The sequence below is a fragment of the Barbus barbus genome, assembly GCF_936440315.1.
Source record: "Barbus barbus genome assembly, chromosome: 3".
Taxonomy (NCBI): domain Eukaryota; kingdom Metazoa; phylum Chordata; class Actinopteri; order Cypriniformes; family Cyprinidae; genus Barbus; species Barbus barbus.
In genome coordinates, this window is record NC_136731.1 from 22,137,218 (window position 1) to 22,149,710 (window position 12,493).

General features: G+C 42.0%; 1 protein-coding gene across 1 annotated transcript; it reads right to left on the minus strand.

The window, feature by feature from the left end:
• Positions 1-201: 201 nt before the first annotated feature.
• LOC306858439 (G-protein coupled receptor 183-like) lies at positions 202-1,092 on the minus strand (the record flags this gene model as incomplete). The annotated part of the gene is made up of 1 exon (XM_079398991.1): positions 202-1,092. The coding sequence occupies one exon, from the start codon at positions 1,090-1,092 to the stop codon at positions 202-204; it is 891 nt and encodes a 296-aa protein (XP_079255117.1).
• Between the last annotated feature and the right edge of the window lie 11,401 nt (positions 1,093-12,493).

Below are 12,493 nucleotides of genomic sequence, written 5' to 3' on the forward strand. Positions count from 1 at the left end.
ACAGAGACAGAGCACCCTGTTTATTTTCTCTATTTTTTTAAAAGCACATTGTTTTGTTGTTATTATGACTATACACAAATAAAAGTAGACCCTTTGAAATTTCAAATGATACCTTGCTCTTATCTATACGATCAAAACTTGTGGAGTATTTTTAGTTTGTTTTGCTTCATAAAGAAAAACGAGACAGCCCACACCGGTGGGTTAGAATGGTACTTTTTCTAAGCGGGACAAGTAAGTTAAAGGCTGGATAGTGCTGCTGATGTTTACGAAGGCAAAACATACTGGTTGCACATAGCAAGTGAAAACCTTATGGGGATAATGGTCTTCAAAGGGGAACAGAGCCACTGGAGGGAGATAGTTGCTTATGATTATGATCAAGATAGACAGCACCATCTTAAAGGCCTTTCTTTTCATAGGATTCATCTCATCTTTACCAGAGCCCCGTGAGCGTTTCAGGGCCCAGAGGATGGCCACGTTACACACCACCATCCAGGTGAAGGCAAACAAAACCTCACCAGTGAAAACCTTCTCAAAGTTTGGGAGGCCACCAACAGTTTTAGCTGAAGCATAAGCAAAAGTGAGCAGCAGAACCACGATGGACAGGCTGATCCTGTATTTGATGTCCTTCAACTGTCCGAATGCGATGGGGAAGAGAACGGCTATAAAGCGATCCAGACAGACGCAGGAGAGGAAAAGCGGCCCACTGGTGTCCTTCACACCATAGGAGAATTTCATAGCTCTCCAACCCATAGCACACTTCCAATGGTAGAAATTGAGGAATGCTATGATTGTCATGAATCCAAAGTAGGTGTCCATGAAAGCCAGGCAGCCCAGGAAGATGTCAGAAGTTAAAGGTTCATTCCGGGTGTTTATTAGGTTTGCGAGGACCAGGATGTTAGCAGGTATTCCTATGACCACATTAAAGGATTGCATAGTTAGGTCAAAAATGATACCACTCACCATTTGTTCGCACCCTCCAAACACACTGAAAGCGTGTGTCATGTTGACTGAATCGGTTGTCAGGTTAGAGGAGGGCAGGTTGTTTCTGAGGATGGTGCTGAAACTTGTGTCATAGCGCAATTGACTCTCCATGAAGTATGAGGAACTGAAACCAGTGAATGAAAATCTGAAATAAATGAAAATGATAATGTTGACTGAACATATTTAACAAGCCAATATCATTCGGAATGCCTGTTGACGTTATTGATGACCGTTTTTGAATTTTATATCAGATTTAGATCTTTTGTTGTTTAGAAAGATCCTTACATGGTGACCATTCCTGCTCCTGCCACTGTCCTGCAGAGTTTGGCTCCAACCCTGATCAAATACACCTGAACAAGCTAATCAAGGTACAGTAAGGTGTGTTGCAGAAGGGTAAGAACTGAATTCTGCAGGATTGTAGCCCTCCAGGAGGAGGGTTGGTTACCCTTACTCTATACCGGGGGCCCTCAACTCTGGACCTCGAGATCCACTGTCCTGCAGAGTTAAGCTACAACCCTAATCATACACACCTGAACAAACTAATCAAGGTCATACTACAAAGTTGCAGGTAAGTGTTTAATCCAGGTTGGAGCTAATCTCTGCAGGAAAGTAGATCTCGAAGGTCTGGAGTTGAAGAACCTGCTCTACACTTTCCTTAGTGGTAATAAGTTCTGTTTAGTAAAGATAATTTGACCAGATGCAGTCTTATGGGCAATTTGTAGATCATCTCTGATTTTGTGGCAATACATCAGCTATTAAAAACAGTGTCTTCCCCCGAGGATATTATCCTGTTATCCTGTTGCATATCCCGAGAGTAGTGGCACAACTACACAAACACAAGTACACAGAGCACACAAAAACACATCTGTGCAGAAACACCTGTCAAAAGGGAATTCCTTAAGGGTCCACATAAGAACAACATGAGACCTGCTCTGTTTCCTCAGCTTGGTTATATAAGGGTATAGACTTGGCTGTGTGAGGCAGCTCCACTTGTACATTGTGAATAGTACTGATACAATGTCATCTTTTATTGCATGATTTAAATTTATGGTAAACATTGTTTCACCAACTCTGAAGTACCCCCGAGACTGCATATTTGGTATTTCTCCCTAATCAAGGGGTGTCCAATCCTCTTCCTGAGCGAAGAATGTACTGCAGAAATTAGCTTCAGATTGCCCCTACACACCAGACTATTGGGGGTCCTCCAGAACAAGAGTTGGGAAACTTATTTTGCACAATATATCACAAAAAACTTGATTAATGCATTATAAAACTTCAGTTTAGTTACTATAAAACATTACATGTGCAAGGCTGAGGAACTGCTGTTGTTCCTCTGTCACCTTTATAGCAGAGCTTATGCGAAGCACCACCCCATTAAATCTGAAGGGACAGCTTCATGTGTTCTTGTCATACCATTCTCTGTACCACTGGTCCACTGGGGCCTCAGAAGGGGCCCTTGTGAACCTGAGCAGGTCCCTGATCTACTCCCTTCGCCTTCAGGCTAAACATGCTCCAGTGGCACGTCTGCTGAACAATAAGGAGGCTCGCAGGGACTGGCACTGTTTATCAATTGTGTTTTTCTCTTTCACCTCTGGGGACAATCGTCCAGCTATCTTGATTTTGATAAGTGTCAACGTTATTTGAGAAGTTGTGAGCTATACATGTACATCAGTGCTTCCCAACCCTGGTCCTGAAGTACCCCAACACGACATATTTTGTATGTCTCCCTAATCAAACATACCTGATTCAGCATGCTCATTTTCTGAAATGGGTGTTAGTTATGAAAGACATCCAAAATTTCTACTGTTGGGATACAGGGTTGGGAAACACTGCTCTAAATCAAGAAATCAAAAGAAAGTCAACTTGAAACACAGAATTGACCATTTACTTCTTTAATGCACATTCCTGGTCATACCGTTCGCAACTCAAAGAAAATATCTTAATGTTCCATAAAAATGTAATTACAAACTATATTTGAATCAACTTTATTTTTCCACTGACATAATCATAACCCTGTGGTAAGGTAATAGCCAAAACAGCCGACCACAACCCAACCACTTCTCTGCTGCTTAGCAAATGTAGATATGAAAGGAGTGTTTTTTGACTGATTTCAGGCTACATGCGCTGTCCCCTTTCAAACTATTTGGAGAAAACATTATCAGCTGTTGAAAGCAGTTTGCAGCAGTTTTAAGGTATTGTGCCCTTTCACTGAATAATTAACTGGACTAATCTGTAATTTTTTTTTGAGTAGCTCCTGCTTCCTTCCCCACCACCTGTCACTTCTGTTGAAGCCAAAATTGTAAGAAGATGAATGTTTGTTAGTGCTGTACAACAAAGATCAAGCTAATTAAGTTTCATTATAAATAAAATTAATAATAATTGTTCATCAGGGAATTGGTCACATAATATTTTATTTTCCAAAAAAGCATTATACCAGGCAGATGCTCTTTTTTTTTAATTGACTCTGTGTGAGCCTGACACCCTTATGAAGTCAAGGCTCAACTTTTTATAATTATAATACTCACAATAATATTGGTAATATTATGACACTATAGGCTGAGCTGAGTGTTGAAACTATATTTTGACTACAGTAGACCAGAAAATGAGTAATTTTCTAGATTCTTCTGTCCTCACAGGATCAAAGCTGTTTTGGTGAGTGTTTTCTTAGTAAAAGCTCATACTGAGTGTTGTTTTAAAAATTACTGCTTAAGATTAATGTACATGGTTTGATTCATATGAATCCAATTTTGTAACAGGCTTCTGTAGGAATATGATTCTTATAGTTTTTACATTTTAGCCCTACAATAATCCCACCTGTCCATTCTGGGATCATAAATCATCCATTTTCTTTGAAGTAATTTAGCCTAGCATATTGCTCATTCCTAATTGACAAAACAATTGAAGATACACTAAGAAACTGAATTTGTAATACTTCTTATAAAAGTACAGTAACATGCTTTACACTTTATTTACTATGCTTAAGTGTGTCTTTTTAAAACCAGGACAATGAATAGGCTGCATAAAGTCAGTCAGAGAGAATAAATGGGTTAGGTGAGGCATGAGACCTGCTTCGGCTGAGATTCAGTCCGTCACACAACACCTCTCCCTTGACCCTGACTTACATGCTCCAAAACTCGGTCTGAGGGCTGATTTGCATCTTGGGACTGGTCCTGGTTTTGTACCACCGGCCCAGATGCTCTCATGTCAGTCTCTAACCCCCTTTCATTGCAAACAGAGAGCAGGTGCAGGACTATGTTCACTTGTATGTCTGCTGTGAGTTACTATGCATTTATCACTTCATGGATTGATGATCTCTTGATGTAGTGTTTCATGAAATACAGACAAGTTGGATAACTTGGTTTTATGATTATTTATCAAGGCTATAAAATAACGCTTATTTTGTTGATAAAATACTGCATTAATTAACTATTGTCATTTATATATCCTTATAGGATACAGGCAAGTCCAAATTGCACATGGGGGATCAAAACCTAGAGATCTACTTCCCTACAGAGTTGAGTTCCATTGCTACTGTAACACAATTGCATGTAATATTTATAACTCCAAACCTGGATTACCTAGTTCAAGTGTGTTTGATTAAGGTCATAAACTCTGCAGGAAGGTCAGATCTTCAAGAGCAGGAATGAATACTCCAGTTATATAGCTTTTCCATAGATACTGTAACCAGAATACCATCATGCCATTTTATGTCCATGGGGCACTACTTTTATGAGATTAATGTTAAGTGACATCAAGGCCTACTATGGCAACCAATACTCTGAATTTAACCCATTCAAGTTAGTTAACACACACACACACACACACACACACACCTGGAGCAGCCATTTTTGCTGCAGCACCTGGAGAGCAATTGGGGGTTCGGTGCCTTGCTCAAGGGCAACTCTGTTGTGGGTATTGAGGGTGGAAGAGAATGCTGTTCATTCACTCCCCCAACCAACATTCCCTGTTGGTACTGAGAATTGAACCTGCAACCTTCAGGGTACAACTCAGACTCTCTAATCATTAGGCCACAACTGCCTGTGATGTGCATCACATTAAAGATGTTATTTAAAGATGGCATAACTGACCATCAACCAGAGAAATGCTCATGGACCCAAACTTTGGATAAAATATTTACCTATCCAATAATCCATCCATCCATTCTGCTTTATCCCCTGTAGGGTCACAGAAGGGAGACTATCCCAGCATGTATCATGCCAATGGTAGGGAGGTTACATTATTGGTCATGGAAAAAATAGACCACACATGGAAAAGTTAGAAGCCGAATAAATATTTTGCCACGTACAAAATGGAAAGTATGACAATTTCTTGAACAAATCAGCAGGTACATGGGATTTGTTAAAAAACAAAGGAATGAAGTTGCATGGTTACTAAATGCTTTTTAAATGCTACTAAAATTTTAATAACAAAACACGCTGTTAACATTTTGACTTAAGTCTTCATCAGAACTCGCACAATTTAAAACAGTACCCACATGGTTTGTTTTGAAAAATTTGTATCTAGTAAGTTTTGAGTTCTTTCCTTTTTTGATTTGCATGCTTTGGACATTGCATCTTAAAAAACATTACATCAGAGTGTTTTTTGATAGGTGGTTCACTCACCATTTTGCTACATTGGCAGCCCAAAAACAGGCTCCTCCAAGATTTATAGAACTAGTGAATATGACTTTTTCATAAGCTGAAATAACTGTTGCCTCATAGAAGCCTTCAATGGGAGTTTTCTTGTCAATGTTGATGGTTCCTGAACAGGAACCTCTTTGATAAAAGAGGTATCAAAAGTATTATTGAGAAAGAGTGTGTTAATCAAAAGATACACATACTGTTTTGAAATCCATCACACATGTGATTTTGATATGCTTCTGTATGTATGTGACCTGTTTAGCAGGTAGCGCACACATTGTACAGTGGGTAAAATAAATATTGAACAAGTTTCCAGCAAATGTAATTCTAAAGGTGCTGTTGACATGAAATTTTCACCAGATGTTGGTAACAACCCAAGCAATCCATATATACAAATAAAACTAGAAAAAAATAAGTTCATAAATTAAGTTGTAATGTGTAATAATATGGAATGACACAGGGAAAAAGTACTGAACTACTGAAATTCATTTAATATTTTGTACAAAATCCTTTGTTGGTAATGACAGCTTCAAGACGCCTCCTGTATGGAGAAACTAGTCGCATGCATTGCTCAGATGTGATTTTGGCCCATTCTTCCACAGAGTCTTCAAATCTTGAAGGTTCTGTGGGCCTCTTCTGTGAACTCTGATCTTTAGTTCTTATTTTCTATTGGATTCAAGTCAGGGGATTGGCTGGGCCATTCCTGCAGCTTTATTTTCTTTCTCTGAAACCAATTGTGATGTATTCAATACTTATTTTACCCACTGTATATCTGTTACAAATAGTGACTATGTAATTTATTAATTTATCGGAGACAACAAGAAACACCATGGAAGGTGTCAATTTTAAAGTAGGGCTATTGCCAGGTATAGCCAGGTGGCCATAGGCCCTAATATATGTTTTGGGGTGAGTTTTGCCAGATTGCCAGCGTAACTTTTGTGAGGTTATCAGAAACTTGATGACATTGTCAAAAACTCTGCAGGAAGGTGGCCCTCTCTAGTTAAACGTTTGGACACCAGTGCATTAGGGAATGGGACAGAGACTATTAAATAGTGACTACTACATACATCTACTGTGTAACGTTCGGGGTTCAGACACTCTCTCTGTTTAAATCTAGATTAAAGACACATCTCTTTAGCCAAGCATTCACATAATGCATCTTATAATCTTGTACTGCAGTTATATCTGATCAAATGTACATTTATTATTATTCTTTAGCTTGGGTTGAACAAATCATTTTTGCTTAGATGGAACAGCAGCTACGCTAATTATGTCTCTATTTGTTTCTCTGTTTCTGTCACGGGATTAACATTCCGTGGTAACTAGGAATGACAGAAGCTTCAGTCTGGATCCAACCCTTAAATGATCTGAGATGACCGAACACCTGAGAAAAGATAATGCCAACCCCTCAGAGGATGCCAACGCTCAGACAACATACAGAATTACTAAATTTTGCCATAAGTCAAACATATTAAGGTTCTGCAATATATAAATATATTGTGGAAACTTAAATTCCTGTAGAGCTGCTTTGCAACGATTAGGATCGTAAAAAGCGCTATACAAATAAACTTGAATTGAATTGAATTGAATATACTGAAAACTGAGGAAAGCCCAGATTTGGCCACTGCTTGAATTGCAACTTTGTTATGAAAAGCTGAACTAGCTAAAAGCTGAAAAGCTAGAAGAGAATCACGTCTAGAAAAGTAAGAAAGAGATGAATCATACGCAAGATGAAAAGGTGAGAACAGATACAGAAAAAAAAAAAAAAAGAAATTTCAGCCTTGGGCATGTGGATCAATTTACAATATACCTGTACATGCAAATCATAACTGACATATGAAATCACAGATAATAAATAAATAAAATAAATAAATGAGTGAAAACTCCTAGATTTGCTCCTTAATTTGCAAATGCATGTAACCTGATTTGTTAACATGCCCAGATGGTCAATGGTCAATAAAGAGGCTGGTTGAACTGTAAAAAAATGTTACGCACAAATTTAAGTGAACTATTGATTATCAAGCAACATGTGCTACGTGCTATTCCCTAAAAACCATAAAACCATTTAAGTTTTGCAAATTATGCAAAACGTTTAATTGGGTTGATGCTGTTTGAATTTGTGTGTTAGGGCCATATTGGATACGTGCTTACCAAACTAAAACTACTAAATGCCCTTAGAAACATCAAACCAACTACTGGACTTGCTTAAGAGGGGTTTGTCATTTTGTTTTTAGATCACAAAATCAACCGTGTCACCAAAGACTGTTTTTGTTGTGAGGGAAAGATAACCTTGTTCAGCTTCCCAAAGAACCCAGCGTTAAGGAAACAGTGGGTGCAGTTTGTTTTTCCGGGCAGCAACAGAGTTGTGCAAGTGTGTTTGTTTGTTCCCAGCATTATGGTGATGTTTTATAAACAAATTAAATAAAATCTAAGTCAAAGTTTTTGCTCCTGTTTTATTTATGTCAATGTCACAGCTTGCAGGCGATTACTATGCAAAAGCGCAAAGCTGTATCTGTCTTTTATAAATCTGATAAAACTAAAGACACTTCGGAGATAAAAAGTATACAATACTATTCTATAGGTACTCAAGTTTAACATGAGATTGGCAGATACTGTGTGTGTTATGTCCCCTTTAAATGCAAGTCTCCACTTCATATACAGGCTGACAGCACCTCAAAAACATAGTCCTAAACTTTCCACTTGTCACTGTCCTGAACTGTGACTTTAAAGCAGCAGAGGAAAGTAAGTTCATTTCTCACTCTTGAGGCCCTAAAATACTGGTTACTGGCATCTACAATACTATAATTAGATGTGATACTTTGTGGTATGTTTCTTGCAAAAAGAAAAAGTATAATTACATCCAACACGGCATATCAGTCGCAATGGGGTGTTCAAGAGAAATGTGGAAATGTTTTTCCACAAGGTGGCATCTGGTGGTCAAAAGATGAATCACAACTAAACAACTAGCAGCTGGTTTACATACGCTTCTTAAATGAGTTCTTTGACACTGAAGCAATATCAAAGCAACATATAGCTATAGAGCAAACTGATTTTTTTTTTAAACCAATCTATGACATTTTGTTCTTCCATAATATGCTAATCCTTTAAATCTAATTTAATTTCTTCAAATTATGTGTACACTTGCCCTGCCCTGAAAAGACAACAATACACCCTCATGTCTCTGAGACAGCTGTTTCATGGTACTAAATTGTTGCTAATGTGTTCTTGCTGTTTGCCAGGGCATAGCTAGGACATTACTCAAGGTGTTATTGATCATGACATTTGAGACTGGCCTAATGGGCACTCAGTTCCAGAAATATGTTTAACCCAATCACCTGAGCCGTAAATGTTGTATCTGATCGCTCTATATTAGAACTCTTCTCAGTAGAAAATTGCTCAGAAATTGCACACTGCAAAACTATTTGTGAACTGGGCTCTATCCAGTGGATACTTCTACTTAAGCTGACAAATGATTTGAAAGAACACTTGAGACTACTTACTATGTTTTTCTTCACGAGTTTCTAATGGAGAGTTTGCCACTAATCTTCACTGAGATGTTCTGAGAATGCAGGCTCTCTGAGAAATACAAAAAGGCCAATCTGTGAAGGAAATTGAGGAAAGACAAAAAGGGCAATCACTATAATGCAGAAAACAATAACAAACATCAAAAACATATAGATCACAAACCTGGTCAATGACAGGCGTTAAACCTTGATTCTTTTCATTCAGCAGCTTTCCTTTTCTCTGGTAGACTAGTGTAGACCACTTTTCTCTGGAGTTTTCTCGTCATACAGCACAAACGTCTTGATCTGTGGGGTAGTAATGATTTGACTGAACCAGAGACGTCTAAAGATTTAAGTGGCATGACACAAAACTGAATTAAAAAAATAATTTTAAATCAGTATGTAGGTTTAATTCAAAAACATACTTACAAAATTTGAGATCTTGTACTATATAATTGCTCAATCATTGTCTGTTTTTTGAACCTCAGACAGCAATGGCAATCTCTTTTCTCACTGACTGCCGTTGTCGTCTCTAGCTGGGTGACGAAACCATGTCTGTTCATCACCAGCAGTTTAAACCTGATTACTCTTAATGTGACACACAACAGGCACAGAGAAGATAGCCAGTAGATGTGTCATGTGTCACAGTTAAATTAACAGGATAAAAGTTTAATTAATTGTAAAAAATAAGTGTTTAAAGAAAAGATTTAAACAGATCTATTTCTGTGATTTATCTCAAACATCGTCTCAGGTTACGTATGTAACCCTGGTTCCCTGAAGGGAACGAGACGCTGCGTCGATGACGCTACGGGAACGTCTTCAGCGTGACCGCGCTCTGAACCAAAGTGTAATCTGTCCAATGGATGGGCGAGACATCATGGGCGGGTGACGTCACCGACCGGGAAGCATAAAAGCACGTGCGGTGGAGCCGGCGTTTGCTTCTAGGAATGAAGCAACCGCTCGCAGGGATGCAGAAAGTATGGCCTCGAGACGCAGCGTCTCGTTCCCTTCAGGGAACCAGGGTTACGTACGTAACCTGAGACGTTCCCTTCCAGGAACTCGAGCTGCGTCGATGACGCTACGGGAACGAGATGCCCACGCCACCAGACTTCCAAGTCCCTGCCCTGTGTGTATCCCTCAGGAGCACTACAAGGGCGAAAGAACAGAAGAGCCCGGAGTGGCCTACAGATCAAGGCCATAGAATTGGACAAAAGTAAGGGGCGTGGACCGCCCCGCAGCGTTGCAAATGTCCTGCACAGGAACACCTACCAGAAAGGCCGCCATACCCCGGAAGGTGTGAGCCTTAACCCCCATAGGAGAAATAGCATCCACAATCCACCTGCTAAGGGTCTGCTCAGAAGCAGGCAGACCCCGCTTAGGAGGACCGAAGCATACAGCAGTTGGTCCGTCCTTGTCCAGAGGGCAGCTCTGTGGACATATGCGTCCAGTACTCGAACTGGACACATGCAGTTAAGCTTCCGCTGGCCAGGCTCCCGGAAGGGAAGAGGACTGAAGGCCTGCAGCACGACAGGCCGTGGTATAGAAGAGGGGATAGAAAATAAACCGCTCGAGGGTAGATAAACACTTTGGCCAGACCAGGGGCAAAGACGAGATAAGAAGGGGCCATGAAGGGCCTGCAAGTCCCCACTCTCTTAAGAGAAGATATCGCCAAAAGGAAGAAGTCTCAAAGTGAGAATGCGATCAAAATCTCTTAAATAGGATCGAATGAAGGTACAGAGAGCTTTTAAAACCACAGCCAGGTCCCCGTAGGGACACGTCGTACAGGAGGCCTCAGCCTCAGCACACCGTGGAGGAAACATGTAACCAGGGGGTGTCAACCCACCGTAAGGCCACCGAGAAGGGGGCGTGGTACACGTGCATCGTGGTCGGATCCCACACCACGCCTAGATAAGTGGTTCTCTATACTGGAGAAAGCACACTTCTTGGCGTTCAGTCTCAACCCCTACATGTGCGCGAGAACGACATCTCGATGCCGAATCGCCACTTGCTCTGATCGAGCTAGAATCAACCAATCGTTGATGTAAAATTGCGGGGTGAGAGTGCAAGGCCAATGGGAAGAACCCGATATTGGTAAGCTTTGCCCCCAAAAGCCAACCTCAGGGACTTCCCGTGAGAGGGAAGGATGGAGACGTGAAGTATGCGTCCTTAGATCTACCGTGACAACCCAGTCTTGGCCTGAGACACAACTGATGAGTGTAAGCACCCTGAACTTCAGTCACAAGATTGAGCAGTTCAACTGACGCAGATCTACCATCCTTCTTTGGAACAATGAAGCACCGGCTGTAGAAGCCAGACTCTCTTCCGTGAGGAGGGACCACCTCGATGGCCGCCTTCCTCAAGAGAGTGCCTACTTCCAGTTCCATGATCAGAGCCTGCTCGGGGCACACACCCCGTTGAAAGGCAGCAGCAAATCGCCGAACTGAAATACAAAGGCCTTTCTCTACAGGCCTTTCTCTGATGTACCCAGAGCTGCTGGCTCGGAGTCCTGAAGCGGAGGACCGGCAGGAGACAGCCGAACCAGGTGCTCTAGAGACCCCCGCAGGGGTGACGAGCTTCTCAGCTCCGCTACACTTCGGGGCGGAAGAAACTGAGAACATCATTCGCTGGAGCCATCTGCACCCTGGAACACAGGCAGGGTTGGCAGACTGATCTCCCGAGGGCACTGGGGGGAGGCGGACACCGTATAACGAGGTGTAACCCGCTCTGCCCCAGAGAAGTCTGCCCTCGTAAGTCCTGGCCATAGCATCAGGACTGCCTCAGCCTCAGCCTGCTATTGAACGACGGTCCTCAGACCCGCGTCATTCCTAGGAAGATCAGGCTGATAGAACCAGACCCTGCAAGGCAGGACCCAAAGAGACACATTGGCAGTAGTTTCCACACTGCCAGATGGTCTACTAAGGGAACCAGTCTCTCGAGACTGGCCTCTGGTGTACTCAGAGCTGCTGGCACCAGGAGCTCTAGTTAGCAGACTGGTCTCCCGAGGGCACTGGGGGGAGGCGGACACCCGCTCTGCCCCAGAGGGGTCTGCCCTCGTAAGCCCGGAGCCACGCTCGTCAGGGCTTCTTGGCCAAAGGACCTCTTCGACTTAAGTACAGTCCGCAGAGCCGGCTTAGCCTTAGCGGTCCCCGACCCAGAGCGTTTGCTACCACGGCCCCACCTCGGTGGGGTGCGAGTAGCCACGCTCTGCTTCTGTGCCTCTCTGAAGAGGGGCTGGCACGCGGCGAGGGCTGCTCCCGCCCAGCAGCCCCCTGAGCTAGAGATAGGCGAGGGAGAAACCGCTGAAACACCGCCGCCTGTATCGGCCTCTTGGTACCTGTCGACGACGGAATTGACGGCGTCGCCGAACAG